General features: G+C 44.6%; 1 protein-coding gene, 1 long non-coding RNA gene and 1 pseudogene across 6 annotated transcripts in view; 2 read left to right on the forward strand and 1 right to left on the reverse strand.

Annotated features, from left to right (window-relative positions):
* MYO1E (myosin IE) overlaps positions 1-7,507 on the reverse strand; it is a 189,614-nt gene extending 182,107 nt beyond the window's left edge. For 3 of the 5 annotated variants that reach the window (XM_036303197.1, XM_036303205.1, XM_036303188.1), the window contains exon 1: positions 7,113-7,506. In XM_036303197.1, the coding sequence (XP_036159090.1) occupies positions 7,113-7,115 (3 nt within the window). In that variant the 5' untranslated portion in view covers positions 7,116-7,506. Of the gene's footprint in view, positions 1-7,112 lie in introns of all 5 variants that reach the window. The other 2 variants (XR_004966726.1, XM_036303216.1) reach the window with 1 other exon arrangement.
* LOC118652958 lies at positions 4,003-23,064 on the forward strand. The gene is made up of 3 exons (XR_004966731.1): positions 4,003-4,123; positions 5,032-5,206; positions 20,804-23,064. It is a non-coding gene; the product is annotated as an uncharacterized LOC118652958 (long non-coding RNA).
* On the forward strand, positions 19,244-19,344 carry LOC118661576 (annotated as a pseudogene).
* Positions 23,065-23,994: the final 930 nt, after the last annotated feature.

Genomic DNA, 23,994 nt, shown 5'->3' on the forward strand with positions numbered 1-23,994 from the left:
TATGTCTTCTCCACTTTAGGGATCAAAGCTCTCCACCTCCAACTACTTGCGTTCTCTGACAAGACCACTCATATTTGCCAAGCTGGAGCCAGAGGCTTGCGCACCCACTGGTGTCACATTTGCATGCCAACACCATAATCTAAGGGCAATACCAACAGTTCCCACCTCTGGGCCAGGACTTGGGAGTGTGTAGTGCACCCCAAGCCTGCCTGTCTTGCTCCAGACTCTACATCAGCCGTGGGCAAACTACGGCCCGCGGGCCGGATCCGGCCCTTTTGAAATGAATAAAACTAAAAAAAAAAAGAGACCGTACCCTTTTATGTAATGATGTTTACTTTGAATTTATATTAGTTCACACAAACACTCCATCCATGCTTTTGTTCCGGCCCTCCGGTCCAGTTTAAGAACCCATTGTGGCCCTCGAGTCGAAAAGTTTGCCCACCCCTGCTCTACATCAAAGAAGGGCTCCAGGTCTGAGGACTGACAGGAGCAGCACATTACAGACCGGAGCAGTTCTAGTGGGAGCAGGAGGCACTCTTCCCAACGCCCAGCATCACACAATGATACTGTCCCAACAGAGAGGTCTCTGTACAGTTATGACTCAGATTGGCTAATTGAGCAACATGGGATTATTATACCGCCATCAAAATGATAAAAATATGCTTACCAAGGAAAAGGATTTAAAAAATAAATGGGGAAATACAGAGGACAAATTGTTTATTTGTCCCATAATTTTAAGTACATAAAATGATGTGTTTTGGATAGACTAGAAGGAAACCCAAAGACATGAAGATAATACCATTAGGGTAGTGTTATGGGTGAATTATTCTGATTTACTTCTTATAATCTTTTAATGTTAATATAGTAATGAATCAAAAATAGGTAGCAATCTTCCATCTCCAAGCCGGCATTTTTAAAATCCCAGAAAGGCCCTGACCGGTTTGGCTTAGTGGATGGAGTGTCGGCCTGTGGACTGAAGGGTCCCAGGTTCGATTCCGGTCAAGGGCATGTACCTTGGTTGCAAGCACATCCCCAGTGGGGGGTGGGGGGTGGGAGGGTGCAGGAGGCAACTGATCGATGTTTCTCTCATCGGTGTTTCTGACTCTCTATCCCTCTCCCTTCCTCTCTGTGAAAAATCAATGAAATGTATTTTAAAATAAATAAATAAATAAAATCCCAGAAAGAAAATTACCTGGTCATGTTTAGACTCTACGGAAATAGACTCTAACCCACCATCATGGTTTGGGGGCAAAGCCTTTTTCGATTGCCATCAGAAAAACTGGATTCTGGCACCAGCTCAGCCAAAACCTAGCTCTGAGACTTGAGAAGTCATCTAACTCTTCTAGATCTCCGTGAAGTCAAGCAAAAGATTTAGGACAGAATTCTTAAGCTTGCTTCTGGGCTTTCTACAATGGAGTGTGTGTTTCACTTTCTACAATGTAGCATATGATCATAAAGTCCTGTGAATGAATTTTTAACAAGCACATCAGAACTCAGAACACACAAGAGAGTGTGGTCCCTTCAGAGCAGTTCTTGTACTTGATCCTGGAAAGAGCCAACTCCTCTCTGGCCTCCACAGCCTGTTCTACACGATATTGCACATCTTTAGTAGGGCCCATTTTTCCTCCGTTGAGGCAGAATGTAACTTCTGGAAACAGCTCAGAAGAACCTGGTGCTAATTCTGGTGAGTACGATGATGAGCAGGGTGGATACAAACATTTTAGGTCACAAAGGAAGTAAAAAAAAAAAAAAAAAAAAGGCCATTCTAAAGTGCTTTGAACAATGTTAATGACATTGCTCCCGGGTTGGCAACTCAGAAGGAGGGCTGATGGATGTACAGTGTAAGTTCCCCGGTTAGCCAACGCCAATGTCACTATTTAGGGGAGATTCTTAGAGTTCTACTTCTCTCCTCAAGTGTAGCTGTCCTAAAGATATGTAAATTAAAAAAAAAAAAAAAAAAAAAGGCAACAACAACAAAAAAAACTTTGCTAGGATGCCCCAAAACCTTTTGTCTCTGCCAAAATAAATTCTGAAGTTGAAACTCAAAACATAATTTGTTTACCATTATTACAGAATGTGCTTATAAGGCCAAGATGTTTATTTTTAATACCGTTGGCATTTAACCTTTTACCCCTAATTTGCTCTGTAAATATCAAGTCTCAGCAAGGTTAAAAAAAAAATTAAAAACTCACCAAGGAGAAACTCATTTTAACCACATATTAATAAAAACATGCATCTTTGTAAAAACAAAATAGTAGATGGCTCAAACTTGGAAAATCACAATTGCATGTAATCCTATATAGCCCATTATGAAGTTCATAATACCTTGCACTTGTATAGAGGTTTCAAAATATTTCTGCTTTTTGAAGCTGATGAAAAGAGCCTTCATAAGTTCCTACTAACTAATAAGACTCACCCCCCCTCAGGAAATGAAAAGCACTCCATGTTCTCTTTCATTTAGCCTCACATGAGTTCATACATTAACACTAAGGAGCAAAAAGTCATATTTATCAAAATGCTCATTATCTATTCCCAAGAACAGACCCCTGAAACAGACCTTGAATTCATGAGAATCAACTGGGAAAGGACTAATAAAAGAGGTGCATCATACAATATTGGGGGGTAGACTGGTATTGTCACTGAGGAGGGAATTGATGGGTTAAGAAAGAGAAGTTCAATTTATAGCCACCACTCACAGAACTATCTCACTGGTGTTTAGATGGCTCTGAATAGTAGCAGTTGGATACTGATTTCCCGTTTCATAGCTAAGAGATTCCATAGGCCCAGACACTAGCTTGTTCTCAATGGAAACTCAGTGGGAAGGTGTGACTTTATCAATAAAAATCTAACACCATTTCTGAGTATGTGGCTAAAGTTTAGACGTTCCCGCTGGTGAGTGACAGGAAGGAAGCGCTGTGGTTCACAGGCCACCACTTTGAGATTTTCCGAATGGCTGCAAAGAGCTGGCCTGCAGGTGTTTGTCTGGCCTCTCAGTGATGATCGGAACACTTAAAAAATGCGCCTTCTGGCATTAAAATCTGGATTTCCAGCTTCTCTAAAAAAAAAAAAAAAAAAAAAAGATGATTTGGTAATATGGTTGATGTAACTATGGCCTAGGATCAAGTAATGGTGTCTCTTTAGATGGGTATATGTTCCATATTTACTCTCCCAGGAGGCCAACCTCACTCCATCAGAAACTATCCTGGCCTCTATAGACAGCTGAGTTTGCAACCACTGACAGCTGAAATCCTGGGCAAAACGGTGGCTTTCAGCTTCTGCAAATGTCTGCTTCCTCCACTTTTCCCTCCCTCTCCCTCCTTGCCTCCATCAAATCTTTTCTGCACTTTATCCCATTTTTTTGAGTTTTTGTTTTGTTATTGTTGTTGTTAATCCTCACCAGAGGATATTTTTTCAATTGATTTTTAGAGTGAAAGGGAGGAAAAGTAAGAGGAAGGAAGAGAGAGACATCAATCTGAGAGATACATCGATTGGTTGTCTCCCACACGTGCCCCAAATGGGGCGGGGGATTGAACCTGGTACGGTGGGAATTGAACCCAGGACCCTGAGGTGCACAGGCTCATGCTCTAACCACGTAGCAACACCAGCCAGGCACTTTATCCCATTTCTGTCTGGTTTTGTTTTGTCATATTGTGTTGTTTTGGCCAGGAAACTACTTAGCAATCTGATAAACTAATCAGTGGGGATGGACTAGGTTACATTCCCAAAAACACGTATTTGAAATGGATTCCAGACTTTCTAAATACATGTCATGCCTTCAAGGCCCAAAGGAACTTACCTACCTTGTAGTCAGATATCCATCAGATTTCTACTTTCACAGGTCTATTTCTGTGTGTAACATCTGCAGTTTACTCACAAGTAACATGCAAGTAAGGACAAGGAAACATATCTTGAACATATTCTGAGGAGATGGCCAATACCGATTACTCAAATATTTCAGTCTACCTAAGTCACAGAAGACCTATGAATCATCATTTCTAGATCCAAAGTATACAGCAGAGTTATAGACACGGGCTCCAGTCCTCAGCAGGCCATACTGGTCATGGCCACAAAAGCAGAGCTTCCTTTGTGGATGATGATAAAGCAAGATTCTAGGAAGGAAACCGTAAGTTAAATTTAAAAGTTTAATATGTTTTTTTAAAAATTGATTTCAGGAAGAGAAAGGGAGAGGGAGAAAGGGATAGAAACATCAGTGATGAGAGAGAATCACAGATTGGCTGCCTCCTGCATGCCCTACACTGGGGATGTAAATTGAACCGTGACCTCCTGGTTCATAGGCAATGCTCAACTATTGAGCCACACCAGCCGGGCTAAATTTAAAATTTTAAACCTGACTTTAAGTAAAGTCAAAAGAGATTGTCATACCCTCCTAACTAAGGTACACTAAATTATAAAGACATCAGATTTTCCCCCCTCAGTTCTTCAAGTCTGCTAAAAATTTCTGTTACCTAGGAGTAGTACTCTCGGTTTTCCAAAGATGGAGAAAAGTGTCCCAAAGTGAGTTTTCAGAGGGAAGATATCAGGTAAATATAAACTATATATTGTGTTCATACGTCAGAAAATGGCAGTCTTCCTCATGAGTCACAACTGCGTGCGTCTTGGTGGACAGCCTTCCTAATGGAGACCTGCCAGACTTCCTAAAAGGCCATGGACACACACACACACACACACACACACACACACACACACACACACCACAGCACAGGTGCCCTCCTTACAGCCCAGCCAAGGGGCTGATGAATTATATTCTCCACGCTAACCCTCAGCCACACCCTCGGAAGGCAAGGCCCCGGCTCTTCCTGTTCTAAGCAGCTGGGGGATGCAGCTGGGCAGACCCAGAAAGATGTGAAGCCTCATTTGGCTCGAAGGGTCTTATATAAACATTAAAACGTCATAACGGAGATTTCTTCCTATTTGAGAGGCTGATCTCTGTTCTAAGGCAACCTCACCCACCTAGTGAACAAATGCAATGTTTCAAGCCAGCAAAGAAATGATTTGTTGAATTTTTGCCAGATTACTCTAGATCCAGTAGATGAAGCCACGGCAAATCTCCTATTTCAGGACAGCCAGCTGTTTCAACTTTTCTGTCAGGGAATCGTGGCCTCGGCAACCGTATCTGATGCACAGATAGTCTCCAGGCGGCCCGCAACACGGCCATCTGTGCTGCTGGCAGGGAAGCCATCCACAGGTAAGTCCCACCTGTCCTCCCATAGCCACACTACACGATTCTGGAAACCACGCTCTTGCTCAACATCCTCCTCTGTATCCACATGCCCCATCACCTCCTTCATCAGCAATGGGGCCGAACTGAGCACCGCGTTCATGAAGTCACCAAAAAGAGGAGGCTAGACTAGTTTTCAGCCTGCCCAGCATGAAAAATAAGTTCACTAAGGGAAAGTTCATTTTCTCAGGGTACCACTCACTCAAGCATTTGAATTCAGTAAGATTCTTTAAGCTCTTTACAAAAAGCACATTGATTTCTTTCTTTCTTTCTTTTTTTACAAATATTGAGCCATGGAAAATAATTATAGCAATTCTAAAGTACTAGGGCTATCATACTGCTTAAGTTTAAGTGGCCAATTAGGCGGTGGCCCAGTTAAGTAGCTCCACCCAGACAACACTCAGCTTAAGTAAATGGTTCTTCATAGGTGTTCCCAAAACAAGGTGGGGTAGACGTGCTTCTTAAACCCTAAGACTGAGCGAGGAAATTTATTTGCAGATCAAGTGTCTTCTTAGGTAGGGGGCAAAGGTGGTATCATTTTGGACTATGTGAAAAAAAAAGAAATCTTTGGTCAAGGCTATCCTTTTAAATATGTTGTTGGTTTTTAATTATACTTTTGAACAAGCCCAGCACTGGGCCAGGGGCTCCTTTTCGGTTTTGGACGCCGGTTCCGAAGGGCCTGAGCTACACGCCCCTCAGGCTGGTCACGCGGGGTAGATAGTTAAATGAGCGCTGTCCTGGTTATCATTCTGACTTGGCTGCACTTTGTCATTAAAAACCAACCCAACCAGAAGAGGACCTGTCTGTCCACCTACGCAGGCGTATTCCAGTGTGGAAACAAGGAAGCCTTGCAGTAGAACTTGGTCGTCTTTCTTCCGATGGACCGCCAACCCCTTCAAAATCGAGCCCTGGCTTTTGTGCCTGGGAAAGTTAAGCACAACGAAGCCCCGGGGGTGCGGCTAAGGCTGTGGGGGCGGGGTGGCTGGGGCGGGGACTTGGGGCAAAGGAGGAAAAGTCATAATAAGTTAGAGAAAAAGCCGGCCACTTCCAGGTATTCCCCAAGTGCCAACGGAAAAGGAACAAAAAACTCGACTTCCTCCCGTGCAAGCCGTTCACCAGACACCCGAAAAGGGCCGGTCACCTCGCACCGGGGAAGGGGTGGGAGTGGGGGCGGGGGTGCTTAGTTCGCCTCTGGAGAGCAAAGACCCCCAGGCGGCTCCTCGTCCAGTCCAGGCCAGCGTAGCTCGGAGCTGCACCCGGTCCCTTTCGCTCTCGGGCGCCTGCCCTCCGCCAGGTGCTCGCCCTACCTGGGGCCCCCGGCGGCCTTTGTGCAGCCCGCGCCGGCCCTACCAGCGTGCCGAGGCCGGCGGCCGGGCGGAGGGGGAGAGCGAGGCGGCCCGCGCCGGTGCCCGCGGGTGGGAGGGGCGCGCGGAGACCGAGGGGGCGCAGCCGGCCGGCTCCCGCGCCAACGTGCCGGCGATCTGCGCCCGGGCCGGTGGGACCAGAGGGGCACCGGCGACTGCCCCATCTCCCCAGCAGGAGGAAAGGGACCCCCCTCCAAGCGCCGTGACCCTGCACACCCATCTCCCCACACCCTGGCTTCCGACAGCTGGCAGCCATCGCTACCCGGCCACAAAAAGTTTCGCGACGCCGAAAGCGACTGGAAAGAAAGTTTTCCTTGGCCTCTCACTCCCTCTCCCCCGTCCCCGGGCGCAGGAAAGCAGTAGGAAATCAGAGATCACGACGTGCCGACTCCGGCGTCCACCTTCTCCACCCCTGGCCTGGGCAGCGCGCCCAAGGTGGGTGCCCAGCGCGGAGGCTTCCTGCCCCAGCCCGGGGTCAGGCGCCCTGGGACGCTGCGCGGCCAACTCACCATGGTGACTCGCACCGCGGTCGCGCCTCTGCTGGTCGGGCTGCGGGGGAGCTGGGACTCTTGGAATGAAGTCTCCTGGGCAAACTTCAAAAGTTGGTTCCCTTCGCCAAAACCGGGCTCTCGTCACCCAAGCACTCACAGGAGCCGATGGGAACCCTAGGGGGACTCCATCCAGGCGGGATCCGCGGCGCTAGGTGAGGGCGACAGGGAGGCTACTCAGCAGGAGGGACGCATGCTGCCCAGGGCAGGGGTCGCCTCGGACCGGGCGCTCGCCGTCAGCCTGGCTGCGTCCGATGCTCTCCGCGCGTCTGCCTGGCTACCCTGCCGCGCTCCTCTTTCTTCGGCCACTAACTCCGTACTCCTCCGGCCGACTCTCGGCTCGGGCAGGGCAATCTGTCCATAAATGGAGAATTCAGTTCGGGCCTGGCCAATCAGGGTTTGTTTTCGCAGCGTCACTCCTTAGGGAAACCGTAGCAGCCAACAAGCTTGGAGCTGGTGGCGTTTCCAAAGCCCTCTGGATCCTGTAGTTCTCCGCGCCGCAGACCCGGCTCGCTCCCGCCGGCCAGACGGAACTGTCAGGAAGAAAACTGTGAAACAGAAGTCAACCTCTCGTGTTTTCTTTCTTTCTCTTCTTAACGCGAAAGTTAGAGTCGCTGTAGCTTCCCAGCTGAAGTGGTATGATTTTCCCATAACTTTTTTTTTTTTTAGGAGGAAATATTTTATCAGCATAAAAGATCAGAGTTATGGCAGCAACCCAAAGGAAATCCTTTTTCTTTCCAACGTCTGGATTGTGAGGAAAGTAAAAAATACCATTTCCCCCACCCCTCCTTTTACCTGAATTTCCTTGAAAAACAAAGGAAGCCCCCCCCTCACCCCCTCCTATTTTGTGAAGTTGCACGTGCAGCAAACAGGACAGGGGAGAGATAAGTGGGGAGAAAGCACCCTTCAACCTTAGTCTACCCAAATCTGTTGAGAGCAATTAGCCGGACAATCAGAACTGTAAAAGTACATCATTCCAGAGTGAGGGGTTTCAAGAACTCACGTGGGCAGTAAGGAGAGGATGGGGTGGGGAAAAGCAGAATCCTGAAACAGGTAAGGAATCTGATTTTAGTGTTTTAAGGGTTCGGGAAGTAAACTTGACGGGTTACAACAGGATTGTGGGGTCTGTGGAAAGGTTTGAAAACTCGAAGGCACAGAACAACTATGAAACATAATGATTTACTGATTTACTTTAAGAACCGAGGTGGTGGCCATTCACTTGAATGTAGCATCCTTAAGTTGGAATGGATGTTTAAAATCATTTTGTCTAGAATGGGTAAACAAAAATGCAATATGTCCACACCACGGAATATTAATGAGCCATTAAAAAGGAAGGAACTCCTGACACATGCTACAACATAGATGAACCTTGAAAATATTATGTTAATTGAAAGAAGCCAGACACAAAAGACTGTCTATCATATGATTCCACTTACATGAAAGTAGAGAATGGGGCAAATCTATGGAGACAAAGTAAAGAGTGATTGCTAGGGGCTGGGAGGAGGGGAGGATTGGAGTAACTGCTACAGCATATGCATCTTCTTCTTGGGGCAATGAAAATATTCTGGAATTAGACAGTGGCGATGGTGGCACAACTTTGTAACTATACTGAAAGCCACTGAATTGTACCTTTTAAAGGGGTGAATCTATGGTATGTAATATCTGTACTTTAAGAATGGAAAGAAAATCATGTTGACTAAATTCTTACAGTAATCATCCACACAGTTTGGCACTAGATATAATTGAATGCCTACTGTACAGGTCAGCACAGCCACTGTGAGTGTCATGGCCTGTGCCTCCACTGAGCGTCTGATTTTAGAATGAGGGAGAGAGAAGACAAATTTTAAACCAATAAATAATTGCAAGAAAAGTACAAATATAATGAGAAGTGGTAGTACCTTCGTGTGAGGGACTGCCATATTTGTAGCTATAGTTTAGGTTAGAAAATTCACCTGGCAGAGGCCTTAGTATAGACTGTAAAGGAAACAGACATCTGTTGAGTGCTCCCTATGCACTAGGCATTGCTAGGTACAAACAGATGTGATTCATCAAATTCTCAGGTAAATCTGATTCCATGTCTCAGGGTCACATCAGCTTCAGAAACCCATCAGGCACTTTAGGAACTATTGCCCAGGCATTACCGAGAGGGACATGTGAGCTTACCAGCACAAGGAGCACTACTTTAGGTTGAAAATAACACGTTGCCCGTGCTACCGTGGTCAGTCCTGAGCAGTAGCTGGATTGACACGGGCTTCAAGTAATACAGGCCAAGACCTGGTTGTTTTCCCCAAGGTTAACCCAGGGATACAATGAGACACTTAAAATTACTTAATAACCTAGGAACAACCTATTCAATCTTGGATTTATCTAAATCTACCTTTAAAAAAAAGAACCGTTTTTACTGATTTTTAGAGAGGAAGGGAGAAGAGAGAAACATCGATGTGAGAATGTAACATCAATCAGCTACCTCCTGCACGCCCCCCACCAGGGATGGAACCCCAAACCCAGGCATGTACCTTGACCAGAAATCGAACCAGTACCCTCTCCATGCACAGGATGACGCTCACCCAACTGATCCACAGTGTTCAGGGCTCTAAAACTACCGGGACACTATTTGTTGGTTGAGATTTTTTTTTTAATGCTTACTTTTATTTGCCCTAATAATCTCTTTCCAGTTTCAAAACGTATTACTAACTTCAGGTAGGACTTTGATGAAGAGCTATGCTCGTATTCGTTTTTGCTGATCCTATATAATAAAAGGCTAATAGACAAATTGTCCCCTCGACCTGGATTTCAACTGGGAGTTCAACCAGGGGGCGGGGCCAGCCAACTTCCCTTCCCTCCCCCTGGCTGGCCTGGCCCAATGGGCCCCTACTGAGGCCCGCTGGCTGGACCCCACCTGTGCATGAATTCATGCACCAGGTCCCTAGTTTTGTAATAAGATTCCTTTCCAGGTTGAAATATAAATATATATGAATTTTTATGTCTAAGGAGTACTTAGATTTTGGGATTTAGTGACACATAATCCTGACTTTGAAGTTTGCCTTTCCATCTAACTAGCTGTGAGATCTCAATTTTCTGAACCTCAGTTCCCTTATCTATAAACTAGATTGCTGTGAATATGAAATGAAAGTTGTGTAAAGATGGTTAATAAATGTTGGTTCCTCTTTCCCTTCACCTGTACTATATCTAGGTTAGAGATTCAGACCTGGGTCCCTGGCTGAGATCAGACCAACTGTGGCCCTCTGAAATGCATGCCAAGAGGGGGAGGGGCTGTTTATGTGTGCCCTTTTCTCCGGGGAGAGTTAATAGCTTTCATCAAATTCCCAAAGATTCCATAAATGCCAAAACATTAGGACCCGTAGCTCTGGATCAGATCCGTTATGCCTCTCTGGACCTTGTATCCATCACTGTTTTTCTTCAGATATAAGGATTAGAATTAAGTCTGACAGTATAAGGGCAGAAGTTCTCCTTGCCTTCTCAAAGCAGAACCCACTCGTTCAGTCTGAACATAGAATATAGTGTGCGATCACTTGGTAGAGCCTATAATTTCATGGAGAATCCCTTTAAGCCTACCTTATTCCATTCCTATCTTAGGGAGGCACATTGTCAGTTTTGGCAAGGGTGATGGTATGTTCTGGTTTATCTGGGAGAGTCCTGATTTATGCCTTTATCTCAGTGAAATAATTAACTGTACCCTTCTTGCATCCCTAAAAAGGCCTAGTTTGAATAATAAATTATGGTCATCCTAGATTTTTTTTTTTTACCAAATTCATCCTCCGCCCAAACCCTTCAACCCCCCACCCCCCCACAATTTTCTGATTTACACTTATTTTTCGAGGACTCTAATATATTACCAGATTTTTGTGGGGAGCCTCTATAAGGTTAAGCCTCGGACTGACCTGTTGGCAAAGTCACAAACAAGTCCCAGCTTAGAGGGCACAGTCCTCTTAAGCATAATTAGGCTTGACCTTATGATGCTTGCTAGATCTTACCTGGGAAGCTAATGGGCTGAGGGAAGTGCAACAAGAACAAAAACAAGTGAAACCTCAAAAGAACAGTGTCACTATGTTTACCTCTGACTATAAAATAAAGGCTCACCTTGCCTCGGGATCTTTCTCTGTGGCCTCAGCCAGGCACAGGAAGATCCACGGAGACTAAAGAGAGCTAGAGAGTTCTGAACGCTGTCTCCGGGTAAAACATTCTTCGCCGACTCTGTCCACACCTTTGGGAACCCCTGGACCACTGGGGCTGGACCCCAGCAGATATTTATTCTTATTTGAGATCATAGTAGCAATGAAGTGAAATCAGCTTTTAAAATTGTAAAACTCATTCTAGACACATGATGGAGCTAGTCAGATGAAACTTTATATATCTGTTGGCATGATCAACTGATCTAGAGCTGAATGAAAAGGAAACTAGAAACAAATCAAGATGGATACAAAACACAATTTCCCATATGAATCTGTCAGCAAAAAAAAAAAAAAAAAAGAAAAAAAGAAAAAATCACCGTTTGTACATTTTTGGAAAACAAACAGAGGATTATGTAAAGCAATAAAACTAGTTTCCATGTCAGTGCCATAAAAGAACATCAGAATGCATTCACAACACCCCAATTAAAGAAAAATTTGTTATTGAGAAAATGAGGCCAAAAATCTTTAACAAGACATTGAGGAAAAATAGACCTGTATCACATCAATGTGAAATGTCCCAGGTAAGGGGGTGGGGCGGTGGGGGGTAAGAGATCAACCAAAGGACTTGTATGCATGCATATAAGCATAACCATTGGACACAGACACTAGAGGGGTGGGGACATGTGCTGGGGGGTGGGGGTGGCCAGGGAGAGGTCAATGGGGGAAAAGGAGACATATGTAATACTGTTAACAATCAAGAATTTAAATTAAAAAAAGAGAAGTATCCCAGGTAATCAGTCTCTACTGGAACAGGCATCATGTATGCGGTTCAGTAGGTACCAGCTACTTAGCTAAGTGCTTACTATACAATATCTTACTTAATCTTCCATACAACCCTACTAATTTTATTTGTAGTTAAGAAACTAAGTAGAGAGCTTAAAGTAACTTGCCCAAGCTATCACTCAGCTACCAGGCATCAAATCTATTTGCCTGACTCTGAATCCCAAACCCTTACCCTCTGAGCAGTGGCTCTCTAGTAGGGATGCATATCAGAAGAAATTTTCCTTCCTGTAGGCCCAGTACGAACAGGAACACACTTACTAAAACCCAAAAGCCTCTCCAAACCAGGGCTCCTGGAAAAATTCTTGCTTTTTTGTGGGACATAAGAATTACGTTTGTGTAGAGTGTAACTCAACTTTAAACATCTTTGTTCTTCACCTAATATGTTTTTTTAATATACAATTTTTTTTTTTTTTTTTTTTTTTTTTACTGATTTTAGAGACAGAGGAAGGGAGAGGGAGAGAGACAAACACTGATGAGAGAAACATTGTTTGGCTGCCTCCTGCATGCCCCCTCCTGGGGAACGAGCCCATGTGCCCTGACAGGAATCCAACCAGCGACCACTTGGTGCATGGGATGACACTCAGCCAACCGAGCCACACTGGCCAGGACCCCCATGTGTTAATGTTGATTTGAAAAAAGGATATTACAGAGAATTTTTTAAAAAAAACATATTTTATTGACTTTTTACAGAGAGGAAGGGAGAGGGATTGAGAGTTAGAAACATCGATCAGCTGCCTCCTGCACACCTCCCACTGGGGATGTGCCCACAACCAAGGTGCATGCCCTTGACCGGAATCGAACCTGGGACCCTTCAGTCTGCAGGCTGACGCTCTATCCACTGAGCCAAACCAGTTAGGGCAACAGAGAATTTTTAAGGGTTAGGTAATGTCATATGATGCTGATTAATATAAAAAATTTTTGCTACACTGTAACAATTATTTTACTGAAATAACGGAATTATTTTACCAAAAGGACAGAAAATATTCAGCTTATTAAATGTATGTTTATATACATTTACTAATATATTTTCTCCTATTTAAGCCAATATTTTCTTCCAGTTTTATTTATTTATTTTTTAAATAGTCATTGTGTTTATTTTATTTTATTTTTTTAAATATATTTTATTGATTTTTTACAGAGAGGAAGGGAGAGAGACAGAGAGTCAGAAACATCGATGAGAGAGAAACACCGATCAGCTGCCTCCTGCACATCTCCTACTGGGGATGTGCCCGCAACCCAGGTACATGCCCTTGACTGGAATCGAGCCTGGGACCTTTCAGTCCACAGGCCGACGCTCTATCCACTGAGCCAAACTGGTTTCAGCTCTTCCAGTTTTAATTTGACTTTTTACATCCAGAAGATAAGCCTTGACTGTTCTCGAGTTTTAAAAATCTCTATATCTAAAAGCCTAAGGGAGAAGAGAGAAACATCGTTTCGACAGAACGACCAGTCGCTATGATGCACACTGACCACCAGGGGCAGACACTCAGTGCGGGAGCTGTCCCCTGGTAGTCAGTGCATCCCCACAGCCAACCTCCTGCAGCCCCTTCCCCTGGCCGGCCCCCATCGACCCCTCGTGCTAAACCGTTTGTAGAGACCTGCTTCTGGGTAGGGGTTTCCTAGGTAGCAGAGCAGCTCCCTCACTGTGATCTATTGAAAGCCAGCCCTCAACACAAGGGTTTGTCTCACTCCCATCCTCTTCCTTCCCCGGGGGCTGGGAGCTGCCTTCCCGCCACAGTGGCGGTGTGGTGGTGAGGGAAGGAGGAGGTGGGGAGGCGGGGAACTGTGCAGAGGCGGGACAGCCTCCGGTGGTCCCCACCCCCTCCGCATGAATTCGTGCACCAGGCCTCTAGTGATTAAGTAATGCCCAGCTGGTGTGGCTAATGGTTGAGCATCAACCTATGAACCAGGAGGTCATGGTTCAATTCCAGGTCAGGGCACATGCCCAGGTTGCAGGCTTGTTCCCCAGTAGCAGGTATGCAGGGAACAGCCAATCAATGATTCTCTCTCATCATTGATGTTTCTTCTCTCTTTCTCTCTCCCTCCCTCTCTGAAATCAATAAAAAAAAATATTTTGAGAAATGATTAAATCAAGAGTAATGCTAGTTAGTGTTCTCTGATGTATCCAGGAGTGAAATTTTCCACAGAAGTGAGCTTTGTGGACATCTGAATCTCCTGGCTCATGTCTATGTCCACACACTAGATTTCTTTCTTCTTCTCCTTGTCAGTATGCTAGCTGATTGGATTTTGTGTGTTCTTGTAAGTCATCCATAATCTCTACTGGAACAAGGCAAGGCATGCATAAATAAATGTTTGCACTTAAAGAAAACCTGGAAAATAGCAAATAACTGCATGAGCCTTACCTTATTAAAGAACCAAACTTTTTTAACTTAAAATCTTTTCAGAAGTAAACTACATGCTTCATTGCCTTTTGAAAATATGCTGAAACTCATGCAAGTTTGTGCCTGCAGACTCAAGGAAGGTCATCTGTACAAGTATCGATCATCTCACTGGGTTGTCCTGAGCTGAGGTCCTGGGGACTACTGAATGGAACATCTGTTTGCCACTGTACTTCATGGCCCTGAATAGTTCTGTCTTTTTGTGTTTTTGGTAGGGTGTTTTTGTTTGTTTTGTTTTAATTGATATCCTCCACTGTCAGAGGCTTTTTTTTTCCCTCCTGCTATCTGCTGTTGCAATTTAGTCTCTTTTAGTATCGAGAAACAACAACAACAAAAAAGGCACCTGGGTTGCTTCATGAGAAAAAAATTTTAAAAGGGTATATGCCCAGGGGCCCAGGGAAAACAACACAAAGGAAGGTAGGATTGTGCAAGCTCTCGGTCCTTTTCTGCTTCCTGGCTTCTCTGCACGGATGGATGTTGTCTGTCTCGTCCAGCTTCTCCCACTTACTCACAGTGGCCCCTCTTCCCATAATTTCAGTTTACATAGTGCCTTTAGTTTGTCATGATCCTGACTCAGGCCCCCAAACTACATTTTAGCAATGCTGCCCACAGCTCACTGGAAATTTGCCTGAGTTTCTTGATTCAAGTTTAAGAGAGAAAGGGAGGGAGGGAGAGAAAGAAAGAGGGAATCTGACTCATCCAGCTCAAGCTTTCAAACCACGCCAGGTCACAAGTTGCTAGCAAGCCTATAGAAGGCTCTGCTTGAACAAGGTGTATGTACAGTTGCATTCCAAGCAAATGTTGTCACAGGGTTGGTGTCTTAAAGCTACTGCCCCATTGAAAAGAGATGGTGAATAGGACCCTGGAGTGTCATCCCAATACACCAAGGTTGTGAGTCAGGGCACATACAGGAATCAATCAATGAGTGCATAAATCAGTGGAACAACAAATTTATGTCTCCCTTTCTCTCCCTCCCCCCCCTCCTCTCTCTAATCAATCAATACTTTTTTTCTTTTTTCAAAGAGAGGGGGTGAATATGGACAGAATCTCTGAGGAAGGACTATGGTCGGCACTCCAAATTGGGGCACTCAGCAGTTTGCCAGCTGCATCTGTGTAGTGCCTTCTTTTATGCATAATTTCTTGGTGAGACCTTGAGGGCAGTTCCATTCACCTCTTCAACAGAAAAATAAACGTATGGGCTTTGCAGCAATCATTGTCATTTCAACTTTATCATCATACATGTATATATGTATATATTTTAAGATCTGACATATGTTTTGCCTTTATTATCATGCATTTATAAATGTGTGTTTATATATGCCTATAAATATTTGTATGTACACATAGGTATGTGTGTGTTTAAGATGACATCTTTTTCAAGATACTGTAACAAAAAAGGGAAAAATTTTGGGGGAAAAATTTTTATTTTGTAGAGCAGTTTTAGATTCACAGCAAAATTGATGGAAAAGTACAGAGATTTCCCATGTATCTCCTGCTCCCACACATGCATAGCCTCCCCCATTATCAACAGAGGGATGTATTTGAATAGAGTGTTTCTTGGTGGTGGTACCATGCAGGTTGGCAGCATGGTTTTCAGAACATTGCTGTTTTACTCACCACCACAAACATTCACAGGGCACTGTGGTAGGTTCTCACATCTTCCCATGCATGTCAAAAGCATACACAACACAAGGGCTTCCTACTTTCATACACATGTTCCTGAAAATACACACCAATGTCAGATATATTAAATTCAAAAACTGATTTGTGTGTTTTTAAAAGTATGTTTTTGTTGATTTTTAGAGAGAGAGGAAGGGAGAGGGGTAGCGAGATAGAAACATCGATGATAGAGAAATACCAGCAATTGGCTACCTCCTGCAAGCCCCCTACAGGGATCGAGCCCAAAACCTGGGCTTGTGCCCTAACCAGGAATTGAACCAGTGATCTCTTGGTCCCTGGGTCAACGCTCAATCATTGAGCCATACCAGCCAGGCTTTAAGGAGAAATTTTTATTTTCAGAGAGCTAAAATACAAAATTCCTATAAAAATATAGCATAAAAAGTGCCTTGTCTCTTAGATTAAGTTATAATTAAAGAATTTACTAGATGTTCTTTAAATTTGGGCTTCTCCATCCCAGCTGAGCAGAGGTGACCATCTAAAGTCTAAAAGGCAGCCTTCTGATTTGGCTCAGTCTATTTACCTCTCTGTGAATATCGAATCGTTTTCCTTATCTGTAAAAACAGAGATAATGATATACCTCCACCATTTATTTCTCACATAGCACTGTGAGGATTTGTTAAATTAAGTCCTATAAAGTGATTAGAATAGTGACTGCTGCAGTTCTCAGAATGAGTTGTCCTCCTGAGTTCCACCACCTTCTGCATACCTAATGACCTCCTTCCTTCTTTGTCTCTATTGTTCTAAATTTATGAGAACTACACTTCCGCTTCCTGGTGTTTGCATTTATATTTTTCCCATATTTCACTAATTTTGATAAAACAACAAGGCTAAATGCAACTTAGTTGGAACATAGTTGAACAAATGCTGGTAGGTTGACAAAGATGGAATGGAACTGTGAGCTGAGCTGGCAGGAAGCATGTCCATGAGGTCAATGAAATGTTTACGTGGCTTTTGGCCTGATGCTGAATCAGAAAGATGGCTCAGGTGCATTAGTGTGTAATGTTCTTATCTGCACAAAGTGAATGGACAAAGGTCAAGGGCACCAGAAGATGGCCCCTCCCTTTTACTATATGCAGTTTCTGAAAATCCCAAAATACAGCCAAATGGGACAAAGTTGTGATACTTTCCCACAGGAGGGTACTTTGATAAGGCATTGGTCACAAAGGAATTCTATATTTGACTAAGCATGTGATGCTAACAAGCACCTATGCCATTTATAAGCTCTTCTAACTTAAGTACAATTTCTCTCCAAATGGATATGAATGTGCATTTAAATAAGGGACATTGGTGGGTTGAAAAGTGCATTATAGCACATAAAAATACCACCACACAGCTAGGTATATACCTAGGTATATAAATTTGCCCTAAAATAGTATCCCAGCTCCAATAACTGTTTTTCCAATTACTATTACTTAAACATTTTAAGAGATTTTTTTTTCTTAATTTCTATTAAGTTTAAAAACTGGGCATGGGTATGAGAGTGGTAGCTGGGGGGAGGCACGATGCTTGGAATCTCTATATATAAAAGCCTAAGCGACTGAACGACCCTTTAACTGTTCGACCATTTGACCGGTAGCTATGATGCACACTGACCACCAAGGGGCAGACCTCAATGCACAGGCATGGAAACATGGAACAGACTGATGAATCTCAGAGGGAAGGGGGAGGAGAGAGGGTGGGAAGAGATTAACCAAATATCTTATATGCATACTAGAGGCCCAGTGCATGTATTCCTGCACTGGGGGGGGGGGGGGGTCCCTCAGCCTGGCCTGCAGGGATCAGGGTGAAACCGGCAGTCTAACATCCTCCAAAGGCTCCCGGATTACGAGAGATCGAAGGCCTGACCGAGGGACCCCACCGGTGCACGAAACTGTGCACCGGGCCTCTAGTAATTTATAAAGAAATAGAATTTTTTTTTCCTTGATAAATTTTCCTATACATTTAAGTTATTTAAAACCATTTCCCTAAGCATCTGGCAGGAAACACACACACACACACACACAAACTATCAGAATAAAAAGTGGTTGAATAGATAAATAAAAGCCCAAAGAAAAGTGATTAGACTTTTTTTTTAAGTGCATTACCATTGGTTTACAATCACTAAAGAAATATGCACTCATTGTTATAAAATAAAGCATACAGATTTAGAGTTTGTAAGATAAAAAGTGGAAGTCTACCTGCAAGATTTTAAACGTGAGGTGACGGTGATTTCCACTGGCAGAAAAGGAGAAGCCAAGAGGAGGCTCCCGCTGCAGTGCGTTCGGTGTTGAAGCTAGCAGGGGTGCCCAGGCATCGCTGCGAGAGGCTGGTTGAACCTCAGGGGAGATGTCAGGTTGACTGATATTGTCTGTGCCTTTGGCAGTTTTCATCTAGTTGTCCTGTTGTTGCTTTTGATGCCACATGACTCCTTCCTAAATTTCTCTCCCTCCTTATCGCTCTGTTGGCAAGGCTGTGGGGAAACAGGTTTCTTCTGTATCTTTGGTGGGAGTATAAATAGGTAAAAGCTCTATGGAAAGGAATTTGACACCTTCTAGCAACATTGCAGCATTGTGCTGTCTCTGGCCCGGCCATTCTGCCGCTGGGAATGTATCCAAAGATGTACATGCACAAGGCGAATTGACATATGTCTACACAGCGCCAGTGGCGTAGCAAAAGATTGGTAACAACCCAAGTGTTTATCATTAGTGGAACTGGTTAAATATATTAGGAGACAACATCAAATTGTTTAATTTTAAATTTTAAAGAGCTTTTAAAACAGAGTGAGGAATTTCTCTCTGAACTGATGTGGGAAGATTTTTGTGATGTATGATAAGTTAAAATTAAAAGTACAGCCCTGGCCAGCTTTACTCAGTTGGTTGGAGCTTCGTTCCGTACACCAAAAGGTTGTGGGTTCAATTCCTGGTTGGGGTGAGTACAGAAGGCAACCAATTAATGTTTGTCTGTCACATCAATGTTTCTCTCTCTCTCCCCTTTTCTCTCCTTTCCTCTCTCTAAAATCAATAAAAACAAAACAAAAAAACAAAAAAACAAAGTACAGATGTTCTGGCAGCACATATACTAAAATTGGACAATACAGAATAGATTAGCATGACACCTGTGAAAGGTTAACATGAAAACTTATGAAGGTTCCATATTAAACAAATAAAAAAGCAAAGTACATACTAGTATATATATCAAACAGTAGCATATATGTGAGGCAATAGTATGTAGATCAAGCTATCTGTATAGAAAAATAGGGCCAGGGGAATAATAGATTAGTGTTTATGTTTACACGAAGACATTTTGGAAAAGACACAAAGAAACTCAAACACAAGTAGTGTTTGTGAGATGTGGGAGCAGGGGCTGGGTATGTTTTATCCAGCTAGATTTCTGAACCATTGTAAACACATTACTCAGAACATTAAAAAATATTGTGCCGGCCTTAAAGATCACGTTAGAGAGGCGCAGAATTAGCATGGACATGAGGGTCTGCCGAAGCAAAGGCCCAGGGGTGTGAGAGCTTATTGAGCTGACCGGAAAGGCCTCTCCCCGGACACTTTCTCAAACTCACCGAGAAAAGAATGAGCTCGGATTCCACTTCTGTGTGTTTGGGACGACAGCAAAGCGAGTTTGGTTCCTTGGTCTTTGCTCAATGTAAAATGTAATTTACCAGGCATCAGATATACTGTTGATATTCTATCCTTAGATATGTCAGATTTCATCCATGGCTCATCTTCGAGAAAAGTCACCAAGTAAATGTGAAGGTTCCTATTCCAGGACAATGGAATCCTAATCCATTTTAGGGCAGTACTTGTCAGAAAATTCATACAACTAAACCTGATTTTTTAAATCATATATATATATTTTAGAGAGGAAGGGAGAGGGGGAGAGAGAGAGAAACATCCATGATGAGAGAGAATCATTGACTGGCTGCCTCTTGCACCCACCCACTGGGGATCAAACCTGCAACCTGGGCATGTGCCCTAGACTGGAATTGAACCCAGGACCCTTCAGTCCATAGGCCAATGCTCTATCTACTGAGCCAAACCAACTAGGGCTGATTTTTACCTTTTTAACCTTAGTCAGAAATAGGTCTATTGTGACTAAGGACTCAGGTTTGTGAAATAGTTTATTTAAGTATTGAAGTCATCATAGTATGTGCCTTAGTTATAGTTCTTCTCTCTACGTCTCTAGATTTATATCTTGCAATCCTTTCCACTGAACATGAGAAGAGCAGCTGAATATTGGATGATTCCTGATGACAGGATAAAGAAAAGCCAATTTGGTTTTTACCAAATTCCATGAAATTGCTCAATAATCCTAAAATGACTCATTTTAGCACTTAAAAAAAAAATCACATTAATCCTATTATCTTGAAAAGTATGCTTCAGGGAAGTGGATCCAATTATGTTAAAATCAATTTCTCTCTTTCTCTCTGACACTCACACACACACACACACACACACACACACACACACACACACCACACACACACACACACTCACCCCTCATCTATGCAAAGAACAAAAAAAGCCTTGAGGGAAATATAATAGATGTTTACTATGATAGGGCAATGAATGATTTTTCTTTTCCTTTCCTTTTCCCTTTATTTCCCAAGTTCTACTTAATGAGCACGAACTACTTTGATAGCAAAAACAGAAAAGCAAAACAACCAAAGCCGAGGTTGGTGAACCAAGGCCAAGCATGCAGCTCATCTCTCAGTTCATCTTCCAGGAAGCCTGCGCGAGCTGCTGCCGCACCGTCTTGGGCTCAGACATGTGGTCATCTGTTTTGAAGCCTTCACGCAGTCAGCTCTGGGAAAGAGATGCGGATGCCCCACAGCCCTCTTACTTTAGTTAACCCAGATGCACCCGGGCCCTTTGCAGCTCTGCTGTCACTCCAAGGTCCTCTTCCGGCCAGACTCAGCACTTGGTCCCATCTCTCAGACTCTCTCCTCCAAAACAAATGAACAGATCCAAATCTATAAGCCGTCTCAAATAATGTCGACTTTTCTTTGAGAAAGTTAGGCAAGTTCTGCCCCGCCTGTGTGGCTCGGTGGTTTGAGCGTCGACCTGTGAACCACGAGATTACAACTTGATTCCCGTTCAAGGCACATGCACAGGTTGTGGGTTCAATCCCTAGTGGGGGCATGCAGTGATTCTCATCATTGATGTTTCTATCTCTTTCCCTCTCCCTTCCTCTCTGAAATCAATTATATATATATAAAGTTAGGCAAGTTCCTCATAAGACATAGTGAAACTTCTCCCAGCATACCTGTATATGCTTTGCTTTTTTCAAAATCCCTCTCCTAGCAGCTGCTTCATCCCCTTTTTGCCCAAATTGCCTCCTGGGAACGCTTGTGCCTGACACTGTTCCCTTCTTCCTCAGCTGGCTCACGCCACCCAGTGAAAAGAAGCTGTTTGTCAACCAAATGTGAGCCACCCCATCTTTTTGAGGCATGAGCCAAGGCCTATAGTTCAGTTGAATTAAGTTTAATGGCTCCTGGAAGCTAGATAAAACTTACATTCCGTTTAATACCCAAAGCAATACCGATGGGAAAACTAGTACAGGGTTTGTGCAGAACATGGCCATAAGGATGAATTCTTTACTCGGTGCCCGGGAACCACTCTCAGCCAAAGTAGGGCAGTTTGGAGAGTGGCATGAATGCGAGGTTGTTCAGCCTGTGGGCTCACCTGGACCTCTGAGCTAGGAAGCTTGAAGCCTTCTCCCCCAGGAGGTGGCAGGCTTGGGTGTGGAGTGTCACTGGCCCCAAGACAAGAGCACAACTGGAGACCCACGCACTGTGTGTCTCTATATTATGAAGTTCTACATCAGGCTAACAAGTAATTAAATAAAATATGTTCTGACCTCCTACCTTGACAAAAATACCTTCAGGACAACCTGCAAGTCCAGGTTTAAATGGGGGATTCTTGGATTCCTTGGAGTTTCTTGCCCCTTTCAGCAGGGATCCCCTGCATATCCATATGGAACCCTCAGCTCACACATCCAAGTCCTTCCCTGCCCCCCAACACCTACTCTTGGTTGACTTGTTAAGCCTGGGGTGCAACATACTAACACCGGAGTCACCTGAGTCACCCTTGGAAGGCATGGCCTGGACAAGGCCTGCTCTGTCCGGGGAGCAAGTGTGGGGATGTCTGGGCAGAGAATTCTGGGGTCCCATGCATTGTCCAAAAAAAGGGATGCCAGCTTGTTTGCTTCTAACTCATAATCTCTGCAGGTCCTCCCCCAGATGCTTTAGTCAAGATCACTGTGTATTAACTGCCAGCACGGCGGGGAGGCAGGGGGAAGGGCGGAGTTCATGACTTCTAAAGGTTGTCATGCCACCTCAGTCTCCCCGCTGAACAGGGTGATGGGGGCGCTCAGTGGTCCACGGTCCACCTCTCACCCCTCGGTGCCCTGAGGCCAGATTTGGACATGAAGCACAGGGTCCCTCTGCTCCTCGCAGCTTCCTGCACTATCGGGGTGAGGACCAAAGGGGAGATCTTTAAAGGCAGAGCATGTGAGCAGAAAACTTTAGTTTCTCTGATTAGATAACCTTTCCTGGTACCTAGGCTGGGGGCAGAGCGGGAGCATGAGGAGGGTCATTGAAGATGGCTGAGGACTGGAAAAGGGCCACCGTGCATTCCACCTCCGCACCTGTAGCTCAGGTGCAGTCAGTTAGGTTGGGAGGCTGGGAGACGACCTGTATCACCCCAAAACCTTCTGACCCTCGTCAGATGGCGTGAGCCCAACCCAAAAGCAGGCAGGGCAGTTCTGCAGCCATAGTTCAGAACCGCAAGGAATGTGGGTGGGGCCCAGAAGCTGGGCAGATGCCCTGGGGTCCATGTGCTCCTGCATCTCTTCTCTCCCCTGACTCAGGCTGGGGGAAGCCGGTGCCAAGCCTCTCACCCCCCCCCTCCCCTCCCCCCCCCCCCCCCGCCCATCTCAGCTCCCAGGGTCGGAACGTCTCTGCCTTGAAGGCTGCTAGTTCCAGGTGATGTCGGCCAGGAATGGCGTAAGGACCGGGCATGAACATTCCAGAATGGGGTTCATATTGTACACACGTAGGGCCTTACCTCAGGCCTGCCTCGCAGGAGATGATGATTTAGGGTAGGGCAGTTGGTGAGAAGCCACGGAGAATCCATACATCTGAGCTTTCTGTGAAGTGTATTCCTTTCATCCCCATCCAAAAAGAAAAAAAATGCACTTAGAAGGAAGCTCACGGTCTTGGTTTTGAGCTAAATGTTATTAACTTGATACTTGCTCTGCTTCTCACCTTTCCACTTCAGAAGTTAAAGTCGCTGGGATATGCCCCTGGAGTTTGGGAAGAGAAATGCTAACTCCTGAATAGTTTGAGTTGAACAAAGTGGAGCCCAGGAGCCAGGCTTGCAATGGGTTGTCATAATATCCTTAGGAAGCCAGGGTTCCCTATCACTTACCCTGTGGAACCCCTGCCGGGTTTCTATTGGTGAGAGACAGGACATTGTAGGGCTAGGGAAGGGCAGAGGGAGGGCATGGGCAGCATTCCATTGACAGTGACAGGAACTGATGATGAAGAGAGGCCTTGAAGAAGTTATCCTAGGGCCTTTATGCCGGAGTCTAACCTTCAAGATCTCCATTGCTTCTGTGTGTGTCCAACATGACTCATGGGAGGAGATCCCCTGGATGACCGGCCACCCTGAGGCGTCAAAGGCAAGCGCTGAAGGACCTTCCTGAGACGGCCTCGAACCTGAGTTCTGTGACGTCACAGAAAGCCACAAAACACAAGTCGACCCCTAACTTGGATTTTACAAGAAGATAAGTTGGCAT

Source organism: Myotis myotis, unplaced genomic scaffold (genome assembly GCF_014108235.1).
Source record: "Myotis myotis isolate mMyoMyo1 unplaced genomic scaffold, mMyoMyo1.p scaffold_m19_p_1, whole genome shotgun sequence".
NCBI classification, from domain to species: domain Eukaryota; kingdom Metazoa; phylum Chordata; class Mammalia; order Chiroptera; family Vespertilionidae; genus Myotis; species Myotis myotis.